The 24,776-nt window shown below is 41.6% G+C and overlaps 1 protein-coding gene across 9 annotated transcripts in view; it reads right to left on the bottom strand.

Annotated features, from left to right (window-relative positions):
• Positions 1–24,776, bottom strand: part of frmd4a (FERM domain containing 4A) — a 166,745-nt gene that overhangs the window by 84,173 nt on the left and 57,796 nt on the right. For 4 of the 9 annotated variants that reach the window (XR_011924504.1, XM_072434666.1, XM_072434665.1 and 1 more), the window contains exon 1: positions 17,397–17,899. The exons of 3 other annotated variants lie outside the window; for them this stretch is intronic. Coding sequence is in view for 5 of the 6 variants with exons in the window: in XM_072434666.1 (XP_072290767.1) it covers positions 17,397–17,597 (201 nt within the window). In the remaining variant the exon portion in view is untranslated. Of the gene's footprint in view, positions 1–1,286; positions 1,553–17,396; positions 17,901–24,776 lie in introns of those variants that run through there. 2 more of the 9 variants (XM_072434671.1, XM_072434667.1) reach the window with 2 other exon arrangements.

The following is a 24,776-nucleotide window of genomic DNA, read 5'->3' as shown; positions in this document are numbered from 1 at the left end:
AAGCAAGAACAACATTCTCCTCCTGAGGACCGAGCCGACAGAGAAAGACAGGAAAAGGACACACGCTGCTACAACTATACATCCCCTACATTATATTCTGTACAAAATATAAATCTACAAATGTAAAGTGGTTTATCTGGCTGCTTATGTCATACTATTTCACAGCTATTTGGGCGAGATGTTTCATTTTTGGTGGTTTGGTTGAATATTAAGGCTTGGTAGAGCAGTTAGTTTGGGGAGAATGGCGTGTCCAGCTGCACACAGGCCTCCACGCACTGAATACCAACAAGTCTATGAAAGAACAGAGGATGAGGACAAATAGAGAGAGGGAATACTGATCAACCAGTTCTGCTGAATCACTGCTCGCACGCAAACATGATTTATGATTAGGAATAGACTTTGGATAAACAGTGGAACTTATTTGAATTCACAATATTTCTGTGCGTGAAATACCAAAACAGATCAAAAGAAAGTTAAAAGTCTGAATAATGAATTCTGTCAGGCGGTTGTCATGTCTTTGTTTTATATGACGTCTAACAAGGAAATCCAGCCATATGTTCACAAACAATCTCTCAAATGGAAACCAGGAAGAGCACCTGGTGTAAAACCTTAATTAAAATTAATTTGCAGAATGATGACACAGCAGCAACTGTGCAAACTTCATGTAAATGGGGTCAAAAATAGTCACTATAACAGCAAATAATCACATGTTCCAACCAGTTCTATTCTAGAATGAATACAGCACATTTCTTCCCTTTTTTCTTCCTTTTTTTGTTTTTTTAACCATGTCTGCCATTACAACGTCCAACCCTAAAATAGACTGTAATACTGTATAATAGCTGCACTTTTAATAGCCTTAATAAAGCTTAAAGAAAAAATGCTTGGTAAATAACTACTTCATTAATACCCTAACGCCAAAACCCTTAATGAAGTAGTTAAGAAGCTTGAATCAGTCTTAATAAACTGCTTGTCCGTGAAGCAGTAAGTCTTTGCTCATACTTTATTAATGCTCATTAAGGTGTAAGTTATCATAAGCATTGGCGTTTATTTAGGGTTAAACGTTGGGTTTGGAAGTAAAAAAAAAAAAAAAAAGACTTGTTGCTTTTTGTTCATCATGAAGTCAGTCAGACGTGATGCCAAATAGATTTATTACAAACACAGATAACAAGGAAATAACAAAGTCCAACCATGAAGTGATAATGATAAAAATAATCAAACAACAAAACAGAAACACTCTTTCTGTCCACCTTTCTAGCGTCTTTATCGAAAGCACAATAAAGCCATACCTGGTATATTGACCGAGACAGACCTCTGTGATGCAGCAGGCTCAGGGGCCCCGGCAGGTGCACGGCGGGGCCCCGGAGCCTCTTCAGAGCTGTGGATGTGAGGGTCCACAAGAGCCCCTGTCGCGTGCACACCACCTCATCTAATCCCAACAGCATCGCTTCCATCACTGACAAGAAACCAGTCTCTTTACAAGAATTTGCATAACATTCCAGGTATCCAAGGAGACTGGCTAATGGTGAATGATTACAATCCTCCAAGTTCCAAGCGTCAGGAATAGAAATTCTGGGTTTCACAGCATGCAAAGCGTTTAAGTCCAGAGTTAGGCATGCAGAGGTTAAATTGTCCCAAATAAACAGAAAAAGAAGTGTAGGAGCTGTAGTCTCGGTGGTGATCTGAGCCTGTGGTTGTTTGAAAAGGGATATGAGAGAGAGACAGGGAGAGAGGGAGAGAGAGAGAGAGAGAGGGCGGGGTGGTGTCTGTAGACAGTGGCCGACTCAAATTTTCAAAGACACATTGATGCACCTGCACCTGTGTCACCGTGAGAATCAGTGGTAACACTAAGGTAAGGCTGTCTAAAAGGGTCCAAAAGGATCCAACATCACGAATTGACACAAAAACTAGTATCGAAACTAGAGACTGGAACAGAAGGGAAAAAATATCACAATAGAGAGGAAGGTTGTCATCAAAAATCTGATCCTAATTGATGGTTAAATCTAGTATCGAAACTTGATTCTCAAACGGACAATAAACAAGATTAATGAAGATGAAGCAAAGAAACCAAACAAATTTAACTTTTAGCTAATCAGTGCTAACAGGAATTATCCAATTCAATTCAAGTTTATTTATATTACACATTAAAATAACCCAGTTGACAAAGAGCTTCACAGAATGAAAGACCATGAGGTACAAAGTATAAATGTCATCATACAGAGGGCACAAGAGTGAAATATCAAGAATTGAGAATCACAAATCAACACAAAAACGAAACGAACAAACAAAATTAATTAACAAAAAACAAAAACATTTCATAGAATCAAGGCTAACAGGTTTGAGAAATGAGAGGGCAGAGTTATGAAAAAGTAGCCAAAAATCACAAGTGACACTATTATGTGTCTATTATAAAAACTACTCATTTGAACTTTTATTTGAACTCATTGAAGTATCAATACTAAAAATAATCACATAAACAGAATGAACGTTGTCCTTCCCTGGACAGTACTATTATTCTGTGTTAGAATTACAGTCTACCATCTACAAACTGAGTTTGTTTTTTTGTTTTTTAAGCATATTCCTTATCTTATCATGCCTGACACTAGCAATGTTTAGACACAAAAAACTAAAAATAAAGGAACTGGAGAAGCCACAAAAAGTCAGATTCAAATGCATAAATGCAATGTATTATCAATGAAAAAAATGTAGAATACTATTTTGGCTTTTAAAAACATTTCTATTCAAAGAGTACATTTCAAGCCAACAATTACTTTTTAATTGGCACTTGGCACTGTTTTTGCAGATGAAATCTTCAACATCTCAATAGAATAAATTAGAATTACTATTATTATAAACTGTTCGTATAATAAGCAATAGTTTTTGCAAAGCTTCTACCACTGCTTCTGTCTTCAGCCTAAAGTTTACACTCGTAGCCATGAATTCACTACTTTCTTACACCACATTATATATGCACAATACTTCTGGCCTAAATATGCATATCGCTAATTACACTGTGTTTAAATATTAATGCACTACTATGATTTACAGCGCTCTCTGCTTGTGTTGGCCTACATTACACTACATTACATTACAATGGCCACATGGAGGCAATGCCACCTCCTCATTCAGGATTTCAGCTCCATTCCACCGGCACTTTCCCATTTCATCTCATTCAAAGGATGCTCTCTTCATTTGCGTTGAAAATGCTGTTTGTTAAATTTAAAGCAACTTTATAGATTAGAATAAATGCATGTTTTCCCCATTCGACTTGCGCGTTATTTTCCAATAGAAATCAGTCGAAATTCAATAGGTCTGGAGAACAGTAAGTCTGTTCCTTTCCATTGATCCAAACAATTGACCATTTGACCCCGTGAGAGGATTACATTTTCAAGATCTGCTTTTTGCATGGATTTTGCAAAATATTGAAACACATTGGTAGCAGAATATGAGCAAAGACCGACTGAATAAAAAATAAATGAGTCTATTAATAGCACCTTATAAATGAAGACTTAAACTTTTTATATTTACTTTGGGTAACACTTTAATAACTATATTTTAATAGCCTAAACAAAAACTTGATTCATATTGAAATATAAATGATTCATTACTTAATAACTACTCAATCCATAATACCTTCACTGGACAGCCGCAATTATTAAATATAGTTATCAAAACACAATTTCAAATATGAGCAAAAATGTGAGGTGTTGCTTTTCTTTTATGCAATCCTAGGTATCAATAATTCCAACATTTCATGGGTTTCAGTTGAAAGTCTGCAGACATTTACCATGCTGTTTTTATTTGCTAATTTTTAATTCTTCATCACTCTGATATTCATGGATAGCAGTTCTTTTGAGTTTGAAGAGCATTACTCATGGCCTCTCCAACACACATGGCTGTAGAAAAATGATGTAAAAAGCACCTTCATTACATTTAAATTAAGTCAATATGTCACGAATTAGCCTGGAACGCCTTAATCTCATTGTCAGCAGAAGTCAGTTGAATTTGGGTTTAAACATTCTCAAAACTATAACTCAAAATGAGCTGCATCAGGCCACCACACGTCAGTGAGATGTTGAATGCCTTTGTCTCATGTCTTGAGATACAGATATCAAAACTGTAATTTACGGACCGTGTCAATATTTGTAGCGTCTGAAAGAAGAAATGTTAGCTGTTAGCTTGTCGTAAAATCCTGCACGGTTCCCATGCCTCTAATGTGTTTGCAAAGCTGCTATGAATCCTGGGAAAAGGTCACCCTCATCCAATCATTTAAACAGGCCGTGTCAGCTGGTCACTTGTTGCCACGGAGACCCAGTGTAAAAATAAGTTTCCTTCATGCAGATATTAGTGGTTATAAATATCAACTGCATCAACTGCTTGACAGTGCAATGTGGGTTTTGAGGTTGCAAAGCGGTTTTCTAAATGTCAGTTTAAAAGGAGACATATTACGCTTTCTGGTATTTAGTGTTACAAATCAACAACTGGGAATCATAAATCATTATTTTTGATTTTTGCTCTTGCTGGTAATAAAACCAGGTCATTTGTCTTCCTTTTCAGTTTTTGCAGAAAAATGGCAATGTGAGATTTTTGAACCCTGCATATATGACCTGTTTGAATTTTTCAATATCACAAAGTTTAAAGCTGTGGGTGAGGATAAGGGGAAGGTGAAAACTGACATTTTCTGAGCACTCAAGCCTCAAGTGCAGGACAATACACTATTACTCAAGCAGTAGATGAAAGCTTTTGAAAATGTTATTCTGCACGATGAGTCCCCTTTAACTTTCAAACGTTGTCACTTTTTTGTTTGATCTTTCTTGTCGATGGTTCTGTCTGTTCTTTGGCCTCTGATCTTTGCTCAAGTATGTGATGCAACAGAGCAGGAGGAGCAGGAGGGAGCGATGGAAGGAACGATGGAGGGAGCATGGAGGGAGCGATGGAAGGAACGATGGAGGGAGCGATGGAGGGAGCGATGGAAGGAACGATGGAGGGAGCGATGGAGGGAGCGATGGAAGGAACGATGGAGGGAGCGATGGAGGGAGCGATGGAAGGAACGATGGAGGGAGCGATGGAGGGAGCGATGGAGGGAGCGATGGAAGGAACGATGGAGGGAGTGATGGAAGGAACGATGGAGGGAGCGATGGAGGGAGCGATGGAAGGAACGATGGAGGGAGCGATGGAAGGAACGATGGAGGGAGCGATGGAAGGAACGATGGAGGGAGCGATGGAGGGAGCGATGGAGGGAGCGATGGAAGGAACGATGGAGGGAGTGATGGAGGGAGCGATGGAAGGAACGATGGAGGGAGCGATGGAGGGAGCGATGGAAGGAACGATGGAGGGAGCGATGGAGGGAGCGATGGAGGGAGCGATGGAAGGAACGATGGAGGGAGCGATGGAGGGAGCGATGGAAGGAACGATGGAGGGAGCGATGGAGGGAGCGATGGAGGGAGCGATGGAAGGAGCGATGGAGGGAGCGATGGAGGGAACGATGGAGGGAGCATGGAGGGAGCGATGGAGGGAGCAATGGAGGGAGCGATGGAGGGAGCGATGGAAGGAGCGATGGAGGGAGCGATGGAGGGAACGATGGAGGGAGCATGGAGGGAGCGATGGAGGGAGCGATGGAGGGAGCGATGGAGGGAGCGATGGAAGGAGCGATGGAGGGAGCGATGGAGGGAACGATGGAGGGAGCGATGGAGGGAGCATGGAGGGAGCGATGGAGGGAGCGATGGAGGGAGCATGGAGGGAGCAATGGAGGGAACGATGGAGGGAGCGATGGAGGGAACGATGGAGGGAGCATGGAGGGAGCGATGGAGGGAGCAATGGAGGGAGCGATGGAGGGAGCATGGAGGGAGCAATGGAGGGAACGATGGAGGGAGCGATGGAGGGAGCATGGAGGGAGCATGGAGGGAGCGATGGAGGGAGCGATGGAAGGAACGATGGAGGGAGCATGGAGGGAGCGATGGAGGGAGCGATGGAAGGAGCGATGGAGGGAGCGATGGAAGGAGCGATGGAGGGAGCATGGAGGGAGCGATGGAGGGAGCAATGGAGGGAGCGATGGAGGGAGCGATGGAGGGAGCGATGGAAGGAGCGATGGAGGGAGCGATGGAGGGAACGATGGAGGGAGCATGGAGGGAGCGATGGAGGGAGCGATGGAGGGAGCGATGGAGGGAGCATGGAGGGAGCGATGGAGGGAGCAATGGAGGGAGCGATGGAGGGAGCATGGAGGGAGCAATGGAGGGAACGATGGAGGGAGCGATGGAGGGAGCATGGAGGGAGCATGGAGGGAGCGATGGAGGGAACGATGGAGGGAGCGATGGAGGGAGCATGGAGGGAGCATGGAGGGAGCGATGGAGGGAACGATGGAGGGAGCATGGAGGGAGCGATGGAAGGAACGATGGAGGGAGCATGGAGGGAGCGATGGAGGGAGCGATGGAGGGAGCGATGGAGGGAGCGATGGAGGGAGCGATGGAGGGAGCATGGAGGGAGCGATGGAGGGAGCATGCAGGGAGCATGGAGGGAGCATGGAGGGAGCGATGGAGGGAGCATGGAGGGAGCATGGAGGGAGCGATGGAGGGAGCGACGGAGGGAGCGATGGAGGGAGTGATGGAGGGAGCATGGAGGGAGCGATGGAGGGAGCATGGAGGGAGCGATGGGGGGAGCATGGAGGGAGCGATGGAGGGAGCATGGAGGGAGCATGGAGGGAGCGATGGAGGGAGCAATGGAGGGAGCATGGAGGGAGCATGAAGGGAGCGATGGAGGGAGCGATGGAGAGAGCGATGGAGGGAGCGATGGAGAGCGCGATGGAGGAAGCGATGGAGGGAGCGATGGAGAGAGCGATGGAGGAAGCGATGGAGGGAGCGATGGAGGGAGCGATGGAGAGAGCGATGGAGGAAGCGATGGAGGGAGCGATGGAGGGAGCGATGGAGGGAGCGATGGAGGAAGCGATGGAGGGAGCGATGGAGAGAGCGATGGAGGAAGCGATGGAGGGAGCGATGGAGAGAGCGATGGAGGAAGCGATGGAGGAAGCGATGGAGGGAGCGATGGAGGGAAACAGGTCAGCTGCATTCGTAGCCGGAGCACTAGAGCATTGAATAGAGGCCAGATGTTATATTGGAAAACTATAGTTTATTGGAACTGATTCTTTTCTGGAGTAGCTGGTGCACCTGGGTCCCGATGATCACACCTGACAGATGAAGGTTGTAGTTCGATCTGCTTTGATGTGGAAGTGATAAAGGTAGAAAAAAAATAAATCAATGGCAACATATTGATGCAAAAAATAAGGAAGTTCTTGTTAAGTCAATGTAGCAAGCAGTGCAGTGAACTACATTATATGGAGAGAGTGGATGCCCAGGAGAACATGCATATTGCTTTTGAAGGGAATATTGTCGCTAGTGTTAGTTATCTATAAAAGCCAAATGATAGGGGGAGTCTCTGTGTTGAAAGTGGTTCAACCAACCAGAGGATCAGGAGTTCAAACTTCGCCTGGAAGCCTTCTGTTTTGTCTCTAAGCAAGATTTTCACATTCATATTGCCTCATTCAATCTCAAAGTTACAACAGAAATATGTAAAGCTGCACCCCTAAATGTAGATGCAGCTTTCTTAGTATTTTTTATACATAAATCAGTCTGATCACGGTTTTAATCTCACCGAGTTCAGACGGGCGTGAATGACAGGTGGACTGAAAAAAAATCTATGACTGAGTGAGAGAAGCGTCATTCTGTTCTAAGCAATAGTCATCTCATTTTTTTGTTTTGTTTTTGTGTGTTCTTTTAGCTTCGCTGTTTCACGAGAAATAAATAAATCTAATTTGACAACAATGTTTGAGTTTGTCTCGAGGCGCGGCGGAGGGAGCGGTGACCAGACTCACACTCTGTAAAGCAAGGGTTAGCTACCTGCCCTGACATGCTAAGGTCATAATGCAGTTGTAATGAACACAATTCAACTGCAGAAAGGCTCAGAACGAGGACGAGTGTTTTCTGAAGCTCTGAGGAGATGACCTTGTAAACAGCATTAATGAAACAAGCTAAAATGATGGTAAATACAGCACTAGGTATGTTTTTGATTAGGGAACAATGTTATAAGTTAAAAGCTAAAAGTTAATACGCATGTATCTTTCAAGAACAACACATTGATTTAAGGTTTTGCTCGATTCAAACACTACCACACTTTGGTTAATTATTTTTGTGCAAGGAATACCTGAGAGTGCTTAGTCCACCGTTAGCTTGGATTAGAGTTAGCTCAATTTCCATGAACACATGCTCTGATAGCCTGTCCTTGAAATTCCATTATCCAGGTGCGGTAATCCAATTTGGACAAACTTCCTATTCTCAATTTGAAACCCGAGTGAGACGTTTACACACACAACCAATCAGGCAATCCTCCAATTCCTCTTGCTTGCATCGAGAGCTTTATGCTCCCACTCCAAATTAATACCAGAAATAATTCAAATGAAATTGTGCAGGCGGTGAGAATCCCCCAAGACGGACCAAAGCTTTGAAGTGTGGGGACTGGAGGCTCTCCTGAGGTATAGGGTTTGACCTAGATCATGGTTTATATGCCACAATATGACGTTCTTACAAAGGGGTATCCACCATGGAGAACATCTACAAACATCGAGTTGCTCGTAGCGAACTTGCAAGATCTAGAGCTAATCATTGCATTCACTTTGCCTGGCAGATAAATATTAATGAGGATTACCACGTTACTGCAGCGCGCCCATGGGAACGCACAAGACCGTTAAAGTTAAAACACCTCTCATTTCAGTGAGTAACCTCCTGATCTACTTTGTTATTTCAGCAGCCCACACAGTTCTCACACACAAAAATGTTCCAAATGATTTCGTTTCCCAGTGGTTTTAAAGCTGACTGTACTCCCCGAACAAAGAACATGCAATTGTACGTGCAGTGTCGTCGGAAGTACAACCATCTTCAATTTGCTAACATAACGCCGTAGATAGTTATAAGCCCATTTCTTGCTTTAAATGCGTTGAGTGGAAATTTGTACCGTTTTGTAAAGGGGTCTGCAGTTAGAAGGCGGTGGCAATAAGTAAGAAAGGTTAGCTGTCTTAAAGGGTATTAGAAAAAAGGTAAGAGGTTTGACACCATCATTAAAAAATAAAACCCTAACCTATCTGTTGACTCTGTACATGTAGAAACCAAACATTCTGAATTAAAGACTGAACATAAAAGTAATTATTTCTACATAACATATTGCATTACTCTTTGTGACTTGATTCCCTTTAAATCAGATGCTACTGAAATTCAGTTATTATTATCTCATTACGACCTGTATTTGCATTTAAAGGTGCACTATATAGGTGTTTGCCACATCCTCGTCTCCATGGAAATACTATTGCTTTTACCAAACACACACCCAACACAAAAAACAATGACCATATTTGCAACAGTCCTAATTCTTTCCCTAATTCCCCAAATGTCTCCACACAACACATGCTTGTATCCTCCGAGGAACGAACACACACACACACACACACACACATACACACACACCATGAATGCTGCCCTTTATTTTGACTGACTCACTGCTCCCGTTATCTGGTTCTCACAAAGACAGCAGATTGTGTTGGGATATTTCGGGAACAATCCGAAGGGTCTCTGCACATCCTGTTTTGGATTCTTGGATTCTTTTCTTTCCCATCAAGCGAGCATCTCCCAAGTCTGTCATTCCCAGCATTAGAAGGCACAGAATAAAAAACATATTTGGCATTGGAGGTAACCCATTTTCTTATGGACCATTCCAGGAGTGACATGTTTACACACTGTGCACACAGCCTGGAACTGAAATTCTATCATTAAAACGTTCAAAGTGAGCACACAAAAATATAACGTAAAGTGTTTTTAGATTTGTGATTGTTGCTATGATTATTAAATAACTGAATTATTTTGGCAGAATTGTTTATCTGGATTTCAGATACGTTTTGGAGGTGATAAGTCACATGATTCCTTACAATGAAGATAGATAAGTGTTATGCCATGGGTTTTTCGATGTTTTTCAGTATGATAAAAACATACATGCTATTATATTTATTTCTTTGCTAAAAAGGCGCTTTAATACAATTCGTGATGATTGATAAAATATGACTGCAGCCAAATATTTAAAAAGTAAAATAAAAACATAATAATCTTTTCTAGTAGAATAATTTTATCATTTTATGCCAGCAATATACCTAGGAAGAACAGTTGGTAAAGCATCAGCAATCACGCGTCAAGGTTACCTATTGTCTGAAATAATTGAAATGATAAAACTGAAACACAAACAAACAAATATTACATAGCCGTTGCTTAAGCAGTAATTGTGCCGTTAAATGAAAAGACAAAACTCGGTCAGACTTGTATATTGTTTAAGTATGGTTGATGGGTTGATACGTTGCTCTATTTCTGAGGCTAACACTACTTTCACCAGCTGGCATTACTATCTTATTCATTTTATTGGTATCTACCTTTTGAACCCAGCAGCTCAGTTCATAAGCACCTTTAGCTTCACCCCAAGAATCGACCATCTCCCCATTATGGTGGATTCACCTGCCCAGTATCTTCTCTCATGCTGATTGACTTTGAACTACACAAGGTCTTTGGGGTTGATTTTGGACACGGAACAGAAGAACCATACTCAACAGTGATGAAAGTATATGAAGTCTCCCGGGTGCCCCCGTTTACTACTCTGAAAACATTCCACAAACCGCCTTGGGGAGAGAACCGGGGTCCGCTTTCAAACCATAACAGGGGTGGGGTATCCTTTAGAAGTACGCGTCCTCGGAATTCCCATTCTTTTATTTGTCTGGGTAATTGGAAAGACTTGGCCGCGGCTCGCTCTAACCTGGAGGCATGAAGAGATCCCTGGGAATCAATACTTTTAGCCTGACGCATGGGGATCTAAAGGGTGGAAGTCGACAAACATTTGTAGAACAAATCTTTGCAAATGAACTGTGATGCTAATGTCTAAACAATTAGATGGGTCCTAATAAGAAAACATAAGCTGACCCAAATCAGCGCCCTCGGTCCACAGCTGACCTTCACTGTGATTGGACAAGCTTAAAGGTAAAACAAATTAGCATTGGTGGACACATACCTCCAGGCTATACAAACCAGCCTTTCATTCTGTGGTTTTCACAAGAAATCCTCCTGTATTTCTAGCACACATCATTATAAACTATACAGGACAGATCCAGTTCTTTCCTATTCATGTTATTCATTTTTTGTTCTCAGTATTGATATGTCTTTAATGAGTGTCTCATTTTGATGCTAGTTTCAGTATCGATTAGAATCTGGATGAATATTTTATTAGTGTATCTTTTATTTTGACAAATTTAATGTAAAATTGTGCTCTAATATCACAACCTAGAAGCCAGTAATTGTAAAACGACAATAACAAATAAGTTAAATCTGAGACCCAAAAAGAGTTCCAGATGAAAAAAATACACAAATATAAAATACACAAATAAAATGTATACCCAGTCTCTAACAAATGCTAAAAAATTAGACACTTAGAGAAGTATCAATACTGGGAACAAAACCAAGAATAATTGTATGATACATGATTTTATTGGGATTTTTGATGACAGCACAGAATGGCAGTCATGTCTCATGTCCCAGTATGCCCCTTGACAGATATGTCATCAAAAGTTTAATAACTGGGAAGTGAGTGGGGAGTAAATGGATTGCAGTAAATGTTACTTGCTGGCTTATATTTGAACAAATACCAATTGACAAAACCAACAATTGCAAGGCACTGCACACTGCACATTATTTGATTTTCTATCCAGATTTCTCTTTCTGTATACTGTTTCCTTCAACCCCTGAAACCATAGACCCTGCCCTGTCTCCCCTGTCTCCCCTGTCTCCCATTAGCATTCATTAACACCCGCAACACCCATAGCTCCAAATAACTGCCTCTCGTGTGTCTCCCTATCCGTCCATGTACTGTCCATGTACCTTTGTCTACACTGTCCATGTGAACTTTCCACCCCCCCAACAACCCCCTCAGTGCCCAAAACAAGTTTCCTTGGAGACCGATTCAGCCTCTGTAAGACGCTGGTAGTCGTCTCCAGCCTACGCACACTAAAAGCCATTTTCCACTGAATTTTGTTTGTTTATTGTTTGGTAAAGAAGAAAGAAGCACGGAGCAGTTTAGTGGGATATTGGGATCACAAAAAGGGGGATAATCCTAATTCAGCCTGGGGTAATCTTAACAAAAACATTCCCAAAAAAGATCTCTCCCCCTTAGATGTCAACAGCAGCTGCCGGAATTAAAGTATTATACCTTTAAAACGCTGTGGGTTTAAGCTACTGATGGGTTTCTTTCACTTTGCCTATGTTGTGATAACACTAAGAAAGGGCACAATCAGACGGAACTGTCAAAACAAGTCATAGCCCAAGGATGGAACATTTTTAGTCTACAATGAGTCTTTAAAGGCCCTATATTATGCAAAACCAACTTTTTGAGTGTCCTAACATGTGATGACATACCTGGAGTTTTGTTTTGTTCCATCTGCACATTAACTTACAGCATATTTAGGATGTCTCCATGTTGCAAGCTTGAGACGGTCACACCCAACCCCCTTGATGTCTGATAGTAACTTTCAGGGTGCAAATCCTCAGATATGTAACAAAAGATTTGATTGTATGCTATGGTATACAAAACCTAGCATTAACTGCTTAGCACGATTTTTAAACTTTGGTTTGCAGTACCACCATACTGTATCTGTACCCACATAATCTAAAGTCTACAACCCAGGACTTGCAGGTGTTATTGAGTCACTGAGAATTTAGTTAATATCACATATATTCATTCGTGACATCTTTAGAAATGTGTATATTCAAAGTGGAATGCATTCTCTTTTCTTTGTCTTAACGTCAGTACATCGTTAATGACATCGTCCGCCATACCAAATGTCATTTTCACGCTCAGAGAGGAATCAATTTGGCCTCCCATCTTCGCAGTGTTCCACGTTTAACGAGACATCTTTTGTTCAAACGAGCCATCGCTGCTGCCCCAGAACAATGACATCTCCGCTTTTAGATATTACAAGTGATAGACGACAGCAGACACGACCCATTCATCTGCATTACCTGACTGACACCCTATTTGTTATCTAAAAGCCAATTTGCCAAACCTCTTCCACCATATGACTTGCTGAATGCTGCGATTTTCTTGAATAGAAAGACACATTTGCCCCGTGGTGATACGCTTCCCCCGTCACGCCTGCTAAAATCCTCGAGGATACAAAATCTCCCAAGTTTGCAAATTCCTTCAACTGGATCTAAGCTTGTAGCAATAAATAAACATCCCCACTGCGCTGTCAGCTGCTTATAGACATACAATGCTATGCTAATATTGCTAGGGAACAAAAAATCCCTGTCCAATCCCGCGGGCTGAAGTTGCGTAACAAGTAGATAAAGCCAAAATGAAATGAGCTATCCAAGCTGACATGCTGAAACAGGCTGGACATTTGGGATTAAAAGCATTCACAGCCTCGGAGAATGGGACATGGGGATGCTGTAACCTACAAGACGGCAGCCTTTGGGGTTGAAACTGTTCTTTGTTCACCTGCCAGCAAACTCTTGAAGGTTTTTCATTTAAGACATGCCTTTTTCTTCATGCACACTGTCTTGCTTCCACCCCATGAGCACTGAGAGATTGTGAAAAGCACCTTGGTTGATGTGCCAACTGATTACACTGAGGAGGACAGAACATAGTCTTGTAATTGGTGTTGGGCAGTACCTAGTTACCAAGCATCTACTGCAATCTAATACTGACTGGTATTAATATTTTTTTCTCTAATACAGTAATCCAACGTGTTTGCAATCCATAAAACTGAGCCGTAAAACAGTAAAAAAGTTGCGTGCAAAGTCATCTTTTCGTGACAAAAACAACTTGGCTTATGGAGCACTGTATGCATCGATTTGAATGAAGGAGTAATCAGATTAGTCTGGTAGTAATCTGACCAATGCGGCTTGGAATGTCAAGCAATTGATACACATTCATCCAGGAGTGGGCCATAGAAAGGGAGAAAATGTTTCACTGGTCAATCTTTTTGAAATCTAGACATTTTGATAGCCATTCAGAAGTAATTTTCAATCAAAAGGTACCTTCCCCAACATCTAACTGTCAATTATGGAAAAACAATGTTGACTCTGACTGTTACTTCTTCTGCAAAATCATAATCTGTACGTCTAACAGTAGTTTGCAGTGGTGGCTGCCTTCAGTTTGACTAACCGATTAACAGCCTCATCATGTTTTTTTAAATGGTATTGTACAAAAGTGTGATAGTTGTGCAACTTGTTTTGCCCTGTATTTGTGCGAAACATTTCAGGGTCACTCACACCCAATTTAGTCGTAATGTAGGCATGGTTTAGTCCTGGTCTTGTCCATCTTTAACATCGGGTTTAGTCCCAATTCTGACGACACTTTATTGGCCTTTACAAACAACATTTTATTTTTCAGATTTTACAAAGGTCATATTTAACACTTAGCTGCTATGAAATGCAAGTCAAGAGCAATAATTTGCCAAGTGTGTCTAAATCCGGAAACAACTATCGGTACTTGTGTTTGAAAATATTCCACATCTTTTCTGAGGGGCTACTTTGACTACAGAACTTTGAACCTGCTGTATTAGGAGTCACCACTCTACACCACACTCATCCAGACCAATACCCCAATCCTAGAATAGTATCAAACCACCTACACACCGACCACCTACCTTAACATCCGACCACACGTCTAAAAGCATGTCAAAATCACTGTCCAACCCAATGCTTTTAGCCACTTGAACAATGGTGAATACTGTGCCTGTGACTATGTAAATCAGCACACATTATCCCCTCTCCTCACTCAGCCTGGGCACAGCTGGCAGAGAGACAACACGGTGTAATCAAGGGAGAGTGAGACCTCCTACTGAAATCCTGCGTACAGCCACAATCAAGCCGCGCAATTACTTCTACCCAGAGGAGATGATGTTTCTCCCAATCAGGTGCAATTAAAATGCTTCAGCGCTTTGTTAAAACAGTGAGATTTAATCAGAAAAACAGCCACTGTGGGCTTTAGGCGGGGTACAATCAGGACTGTGGGTACTCTCAGACAAAGCTGACATACACAGACAAACAACCAGTCACAATTTCATGCAATCCCCATATTAAAACATACAGTATAGTAATTAGAATTGGTAATGACACATGTGAAATGTATAGAATAATAAGCTCAGTCATGTGTATGAATTTCTAGTACTTTGACAATAATACTGAAAACTATTCCCACTCCTGCCATTCTATAATTGTTATGCTAAGTGACACAGAGGTGATGCAGTTATTTTTATGCTGATGTATTATGGGAATATGAGCTTATCAAAAAGAAAGCCGGCTGTCATACGGTATAAGCCCCCTGAGAAATCTATGGTGAGTTACTATAACGCACGTGCATAGCTAATCAAAGGAAGAAAAAACTATAAAGACACAAGCTCCTGAAAGAAAAACAATATCATCTCAGGGTTTAGAGGCATGTGTACGTTCAAATAAAGCTGATTCATATAAGAATTTTATGGGGATTTACTGTAACCCATGAATTGTTCATTAAAGGGAAATTGAATATATACACGTCCAATAGCATCTTATCAATCTTTCAAAACTGTACGTAACTCTTGTGCATTCCAAGATGGGAAGAAAAAGACGGGCTTCATAACTGTATTATTTCACATTACAAACAAACTGGAGAGGATGAAACTTTTTGCTGATTTCATTACAACACCATAATACGCATTTGATACGAAGTAAGGCTCACACAAAACCAAAGAATATTGAGTTTACAAAATCTACAGTAATTAAATGTAACTTGGCTCTTTGGTGCATCATGATTCCGGTACATTGGTAAAGCAAAAGTGACAATACATACAAAGACACGCTCTCTTTGAACAACAACAACAACAACAACAACAGCTAGGTGTCAATTTTCTTAAACCTGTAAGTCCGGGAAAGTCTGATTCACGTCACGCCAAAGAATGTGGATGTGGACATAAAAGCGAGCTGGTGAATGGCAAGGGGGAACCGCACAATAGGAGGCAATTACAGTAGCGGCAGCTGCATGTTTTTCAAATACGTTCTTTTCTCGCGGCGTAAACAACAGGGAGACGGAGAGGTGAATCGGAGCGGCAGGTTGCGGCGTGTTGTCTCGTGAAAATGAACTTCTACAAAACATTCCAGGTGACACGCAGGCAGGACGCGATCAGGTGTACTGGCATCCCATAATAGGTGTAAAGGTGGTAAACATTTACAACCTCAATAAGTATTGTTAAATGTTTTATGTAGAAAACAAGGTAATTCAATGGAAATATAAAAAAGGTCTATGTCATGGAGCCAATGGTATTGATAGATGAATAAATAAACACATACATACATATAACATTAAATATAACCCATTTTAGAACTTGTGCATCCACTTTCATGAGTGTGTTACGGCTCCTAAGCAACAACGGCCTCACAGGGGGTAAGATAACCCCTGCTGCTTTCATATAAATCATTACATCATGTTTACAAGTGACCTCATGAGCCGTGTCATCCAGAAAAGCTTTTTTTGCAATATAAAGCCAGCTAAAAGTAGCAATAATTTGAAGACTGTAATATTATGGCTAAAGCAAACTGAATAAAATAGATTTAAAAATGCCAACATAAAACTTGATCTCATACTAGTCTTTAAAACTACTGTAAAATAAGATAAGATAACTTTTATTTTCCCCACAAAACAGTTCAAGAACAGCAGAATAGATCATATATAAAATAAATAGGTATAAAAATAGACTAAAATCTAGGTAGCAATAAGTTTTTTTAACAATTCAAAATAAAACACAGAACTCAAAAATAATATACACACACATACACATTATATATACGCAATATAATAAACACACATAGCACAAAAACAACCAAAGAAGAAAAATAAGTTAATATTTCTAGTCCTAAAACAAAACTACAAGTAAAATCAAAGCAAAGAGAAAACCATAAAAACATACAATAGCAATAAAAAAACACAATGATTTTCCAAAACAACTCAAGATATTCAGTTTACCACATGGTGAAGTCTACCCGCCAAACAAAACAACAGCTATTCTGCCCCTATAAAAGTGACCTTTCAGGGCTTGCCTCGGTGTCACCAGACGGGCTCTAACAATGACAAGCAGCACTCAAAAGACAGCTCTCCACAGCCACACTTCCTGGTAACCTTGAGAACCACGAGTGGATGGGAATGGAATGCGCTCTTTGGCATACAGCACTGACAGCCCCGTAGTAGCGCGCCTTTACTCTCCCGCGTGGAGATTAAAAGCTTGGCAACTTGCTCCCGTGCAGTTAAGTTAAGACAGTAACCTGGATTAGCCTAATTTCCCAGGGCTCACTTACCCTCTCTCCGCTGTTCCTCCGGAGAGTCGCCACCGGCAGCTTGAGCATGAGCCGGCGCGTCCTCCCGGGAGTCATCGCTCCTTGGACCACCATGGTGTGCGTCGATGGAGTTGTCGGCGTGGAGGGAGTGAGCGCATCGGTCCGACAAGGTGAGGGAGGAGGGTGCTGCTGCTGCAACTGCAAGGTGGGGGTCCTGACCATCCCGTCCAGCCTGGCGACACGGGCTTCCACGAGGTGCGCAAGGGAAAAAGTTCAGACCAAAAAGAACGGTGGGAGGAAAGGAAGTATAGTCCCCAGTCCGGTTATGCCGTGTTGGAGAGGGTTCCCATGCTTGCGCCGCTTTGCACTTCGCTCCACTCTCTCTGGCTGTGGGAGCGCGCTTTGTCTGTCCTCACGCTACACTACACTACACACACACCCCCCTCCTCGTCTCCACTCTCTCTTTCGCTCCTTGTCTTCTCGTCTCCTCCTCCTCTTCCTCCTCCTCTGTGCGTCTTCCCTTCCCAGTTCTCCCGCTCTGTCAGTCAGTTCGGGGGCTTAACCAGGTCACTGCATTAATGTGACGTTTTACGCTGTTATTTTTCCCCCGTTATTAAAAACAGGAGGCACATTAGCTGGAGGCGCAGTTGCCATTACCTCACTCTCTGCTGGAGGAGGAGGAGGAGGAGGCATGAGAGCACAGTTGTAGAAGGGGCAAGAAGAAGATATAGATTTAAGATATACTATTTACAGTAACGTGTTTTATTATTTACAAATTCAAACAAAACAGAACAAAAAAGAAGAGAGTAAAATAGACAAAGTATTGTAGTAGCAACAAAAAATATGGATGGAGTGAAGAGTGAAGGAATAAGATGGAATAAGAGGAAGAAAGGTGACAAAAATATATCTAAATGAAGTAACAGGATAAAGAAAAATATTAAAAGATGAACTGAACAACAGATAGAATGAAAGATGGAATGGTATAGGAAGAGGGTTTCTAAAGTTTTCTACCGCCCGTTTTCATTTTCCCCAATGAGATTACAAAACAGTCCAACTTTATAGCTAAACTAAAACTAACACGATATAAATATGTTTAAAGTCCACCAATAGGCAGTAATTTGAAGTAAAACAGACCTTATACTTAATCTTGATATAACAATGGCTTTAAAATCTTTCAAATATGATCAGACTTTAAAAAAATAAAAAATACAAATGAAGAGAAATACAATTTTTGATAAAGCATGAACAAAGATTTAATTAATAATGAACAAATAGTTTATTATCAGAGTGAAGTCTTTGTTCAAGCTTTACTAAGGCTAATTAAAGGTATCGTTATACAAAATGTTCTCTATTGATACTTCTTTCCTTATAACACATGGTTTCACAATCATATTTTACATTGAAAGTGGATCTTGACATTGAATAGAACATCATTTTACAGTGCCTGGCTGAAATGAGCATATCCATATCACATGACCCGTTCCTAATTGAATGAACACTGTAATGAGCCTCTTCTAGCCCCGCCTCCTGCATCACGTGCTGCGTTTCAAAAGGAATACGGGATGTTTTGCCATCTGCTGGAGAGATTATCTTTGAAATCCCACTTCTAGCTTTCTCCTTCCCCGTGCTGTGCTCTGTCTGGGCCGGGACACACACGGGGGTGGGTAAGGTAGTGGGGGGTCCACATGGGCGCATGGGTCCCGTTACCATGGCACCCAGACAACAGCTTCATTCTACTGTCAGGGCTGTCCCTTTGTGTGCAGTTTTACATTGTAGTGAAAGCTGCACTATACAAGAGCAAAGGAACAATATAAAGAACGCTCAATTTGACTTTTAAAATAATAAAATAATAACATGTTGAGCTAAACACTGGGCGCTTTTACACAGCCAGTAAAAAGATCACTAGCATTATCAGATAACCCAACAAAGAACTTTAAATTACATTTGTAGAGTGCCTCTTTTTCATTTCCTCCTTCATTTTTGTCTTTGCCACATTGGTTTTCTTGTCAATATCTGCACAGGTGTGAAAACAAAAATGCCATATGGGTTAAACCACCAAACAACAATATACAGTCATTTCATGTTGACTCCTGCAATGAATTGATATAGCCGTACTAATAATAGCTTGTGCAAAATTACGTTTAGCATTTGGTTGTACATATCTTTAGATAAACCCAATACCATAAGTGTATTTTGGGACATTTGGAGGTAATTCTATTCAGCTCGTCTCACTCCACTGTCCGGCTTTCACTCGAAGACACTGCACTATCTCATCAGCATAAAATATGTCAAACGTTCTTCGTGGTTGCTTTTGGCTACAGTATGTCACGCTGAGTCAGATTTCTGGACTCCATACTCTGGTCTTTACATGTCCATTAAAGCAGTTGGAATCATGAGTTAGAGCAGCGGCCACTGACTTCTTGTCATATTGGCATCATCACTCACCATTCACGTCAATACAGTGCGGTCAGCTGATTAGGTTAAGTGCATCACATGGGTCACACATGGGGGCATTCATAACATCTGGCCTCATGACGCAGCTCCGACTGTCGTTAGCAGTCGGAGCTGCGGTGCTTTTGACACGGGATCGGGTCCCTCAACTGTTTACAGTAACTTGAGTCCCCAGATTGTCCCCAGATTGATGTAATCATTTATCAGTTTGATAGTTTGATGTTTCATTGCTTGTTTCATACTCCATGCCGGACCAGCTTTTCTTTTATTAGGTTTTCTTTATCCATCTCAAACATGCACAAGTGGCTAATCTTGCTAATCATGTCACAGATTAGTGGTGAGGTCCTGTATCTGTGCGTGGTTCCTCCTGTAACTTTCTGCCATCAACCAAAAACATGCAGGCTACAGTTCCCCAGCTGAGGTCGTCCTGACCAAGTCAAGCTCAAGATTTGGAGATTTGTCCTTTGCACAATGGCGCCCACTGCTCCTTACAGGGGGCCCCAGTGGCACCGAAGATCACATGCAAAGAACCAGTTTCCCAGCAAAGTACACCATAATCTGAACGCGGCTTAAGCAAATGTTGTTTTACCCACATACAGCTCTTGGAGACAAAATGAGACTGCTGTGTGCTGTCTGCATCTATTTATAGAGTGTTTTATTTGTCAGATACAATGGAAGTAACACTGTTTTGCTAACGTTACCATGACACAAATCTCCGCTCGGTCGGTGATATATTCGAATAATTACAGTGCTAGGAACAAATTAAAACAGCACTAGTTCTGTTTTTTAGTTTCTAACACTACGTATATGATATAGTGCCATTAATAGCGTAAGGGTTATATCTTCTGATGTATTATGTATCAATTATACATTTCAGTTGAACCCAAACCATTATCCTTGGTTTTTGCTCCAGTCTACAGCTGTTGTGCAGAGGTTCTCCACAGAAGCATGACTTATTCACGAGTGGCCCACATTGGTCAGAGTGACTGTGGCCTACATGAGGACTATTTCCCATCACTATTTATAAAACTGCACAGAGCTGGATGCACTTACACGTCTCACACATGAAACAGTGAAGAAATGAGAGCAAAAGACTTTCAACTCAACTGGTTTTATAACTCTGTAGTGCTGTTACAAATGCTAGGAGGACGTGTTGGAATTGTGTTCGTGATGCCTTGGGCTGGATGCAAAGTGACCTACTTCAGTAAACAAGAAGGAAGGAAAGGCTGATGGTTTTTATGCAGGCAAAAGATCAAATGCAATATTTCAGAAAGTCAGTTTAATGCACTCCAACTGTAGTGGGGTAAGCTGTAGTGCAAGAAGTAAAAGTAGTGGAGTAACAGTATTGTAGCACTAGAAGTAGTAGTATAGTTTATAATAGTACAAGTAGAAGTAGATGGAAGAAGTAGATGAAGCCATTACAGAAGTCACAGTGTTTAGTTGTTAGAATTGTAATTCTGTTATAGTAGCATTTTGTGGTGGCTGCCCACGAGTTCGAAGGTTTACTGGTCCGAAGGTTCACGAGTCCGAAAATTCAGAAATTTTAAGGTTCACATGTCCGAAGGTTCATTAGTCCGGAGGTTCACGGGTCCGAAATTTCACCGAAATTTTAAAATTTTTACTGCGGGCTCTACTCGCGGCTCTCCTCACCAAAGCTGTGTCTCCGTGCAGCGGGCTCTCCTCGCCTCCCTTTGCCCCACACACTGCTTTTTGGACTTTTCTAGTGTTGATGCACTTTTTATGATTAAACTCACGTATTTTTTATAACAGACTTGTTTCTGTGCATAGCCTGAGCTCCTTATCCTATTATTAATGAATGAATTAACTCAAATAGCCCAGAAGTTTCGGCCGCGCACCGCGGCTCTGTAGACACTCCCGTCTTGGCCAGCTGAATTTCCTTTTTGACTACCAATCCTACGGTGATTGGATCATGCGTTTCTATATATACATATATCATTTCTATACTTTGATCAAATGAAGGCATAAAGCGGAGGGTTCAGATGTTCCCTTGTTATTTTCACATACACAGTACAACTTGTGGTGCCTCCTGTGAGCAGCTGGTGCATTAAACGTGACGAGCCCCAGTGCGTGTCTTCGTGCTTCGTGCGCATTTTACAGACTGACCACATCCCGATGCCGTCTGCACCTTCACTTTAGCCTATGAGGGACTTTTGGACCAGTGAACCTTCAGACCAGTGAACCTTAGGACTAGCGAAATTTCGGACCAGTGAACCTTCGGACTAGCGAACCTTTGGACTAGTGAACCTTTGGACTAGTGAACCTTTAAAACCTTCGGACTTGTGAACCTTTGGACTAGTGAACCTTTAAAACCTTCGGACTTGTGAACCTTTGGACTAGTGAACCTTTAAAACCTTCGGACTTGTGAACCTTTGGACTAGTGAACCTTTAAAACCTTCGGACTTGTGAACCTTTGGACTAGTGAACCTTTAAAACCTTCGGACTTGTGAACCTTTGGACTAGTGAACCTTTAAAACCTTCGGACTTGTGAACCTTCGGACTTGTGAACCTTCGGACTTGTGAACCTTCAGACTAGCGAACCTTCGGTCTCGTGGGGGGTAACCCATTTTGTTTGGACTGGTCAGCTGACTAAAAAAATGACATAAAGCTTTGTGAGGGGACTGAGGGGTGCTTGAATTGCAATATTGATCTTAAACAACCAAACTAAATAAGTCTGTTCACTTCTGGTTAAAAACTGTGGGCTCTGATGTCCGCCTGCCCCTTTACAGTACATGATGGCAAACGTCATGACAACAATGCCCCACGCTGCCAAACCATGCTGATGGTGCCATGCTGATGGTGCCACCTACAGATAGCTGCAATTAACAGTCACAAGCATTGGAAGTTTTATTTTTTCACAAGAACCAAAATGTCTACGTGACACTGCAGAACAGGAGATTTTGGAGCAATGGTGTTTTGAATGCAGGAGAATAAAGACGATTCACATGCATGAGACTACAACGTTAAGTGAATTAATGAGCAGGTTAAACAGTCTAACATGATTAAAAGCTAAATTTGGCATAATGTCTCCTTTAATGTGCAGCACTTTTACAGGTTTTGGAGAAACAGTAACTCGGCCAGCCAGATGAATTCTCACAATATTTGGGAGTTCATAAATCTATCTGAGGCGTCTCCCACTGTTGGGTTTGAGCCGGGCAGCTGTGTGGCAGACCAATCACAGCACAGCGGTTGTGGTTTGGGCAGAAGTCAAAGGGACGAACCACAACAAACACGGTGACGCCGACAGATGTACTTTGGCCTTTAGAAGACGGTTATTTCATTTTTGAAAAAATTGCACATAAATGCGCTTTGTGCATTTGAGGACGGGAAAGATGTTTGTGCTTTTCACTAACTGGATTTAACAACTGGACTGGATTTTCTACACACTAGTTTTCACAGTGTAGTACAGTTTGATATTAAATAATTATTCCTTCTAAACCACAAATCAAATTAAACTTTCCAAACTCAAAACTAGCAGTTACAGCTGCTTATTTGCGGAGGCACCTACAAAGCATCTGGCACGCCTGGATTACAAACTCTTCATTACAGCTACAGTCTGCAGCTGTAGTGGGACCCACCATTTTGCATTTGACCCAGATCAACAGGCCAGCACAGTGCCTGAGTGTGCCCAGGGCTGCTGACTCATTCTGGGCCGTCTGTCTGAAAGCTTCCCCGCCTTCCGCACACAAAGAGGGGGCTGGATGTTTGTGTTACCAGATTCCATGTTGCACAAAAGACTCAAACGTTTGTAGCGTCCAAACAAAGGAAACAATTATGTGGGGAAACAATATGGCTCTGACTGAATTAGCCTGTGCAACATGTGTAGTTGTATGGATGAATAAAATAGACTTATTTACTTAAATTACGTAAACAAAAAAGTAGGTAAAAATATGGAATAATATTGACTTTTGTGCCTTTTTTCTGTCATGTGGTTTGACGCGCCTGTTGTAATTAGTTATACAACAATCTTAAAGAAAGCTTTTCATTCAAAGCATCACATAATTTTGTACGTAATTCTTTTAATTTTAGTGAATTTTTGACATGGCCTGTGGGGTGATAGGGTAATAGGGATTACACTAATTGTATTGTTGAGGGAATAATTATCATTCTGAACTTAAACCCCTAGGGACACCCTTTAAATTACAGACACTATAGTCCTGAATGTATACTCATCGTCATGCCAACACCTTTATCAACTGTCTCTGACACAAGTTTGAAAAATACTGCAAGACATGTACTGCTTACTTTTACAACAAAAATACAAAAACACACTACTTCATTCTGATACTGTTTCATTTATGGAATACATTTTGTGCTATGTTGACTTAAATATTGGAGGAAGAAAAACATAGTTTAGAAAATAATTACAACAACAAAAAATGGGCAACCCATAATCAGAATTATAGAAAATACATAGTTTGTGAAATATTTAGCCTTAGTCCTGACAAAATTTGGAGGGAAAAACATAAAATCTCTCTCATCATTGCCGAACCATAATGACTCGTCCGTGGGGATGCAAACTTCAATTATGTGCCCCAGCTGAAACCTACAGTATGTGAAGAGTGGGGGATGGGGGTTTGGTGGGGGCATAGAAGCCTGGGAAATCACCGAGCTTGACTGAGCCGTTTAATTGGACTACTACCCCAGACCAAGTACACAGGCAAGAGGGAATAGTATTATTGAGCTGGGTATAGGCAACCAACTCCACCAGCGCAACAGTATAAATCACTCCTCTTGCCGGTTTTGTTCCTGTACAATGCCTGTCTTTCTCTACCACAGCAGCAGAACCACAAGCCTCCTCACCCTCTCTTTCTCTCAGCAGTGTTTAGACCAGAGGAAATATATTTTCCTGAACACAGTAGTCATACTCTATCTTCATCCAGAGCATCTCTTAAGGGCCTAAGAATAACTTTAAAAAAAACACACACGCCT

This window comes from Eucyclogobius newberryi, unplaced genomic scaffold (genome assembly GCF_026437365.1).
Source record: "Eucyclogobius newberryi isolate DKJ021-1_F unplaced genomic scaffold, fEucNew1.0.hap1 SCAF_7, whole genome shotgun sequence".
In the NCBI taxonomy this organism is placed as follows: Eukaryota; Metazoa; Chordata; class Actinopteri; order Gobiiformes; family Gobiidae; genus Eucyclogobius; species Eucyclogobius newberryi.
This window is presented reverse-complemented; position numbering and strand designations above follow the sequence as displayed.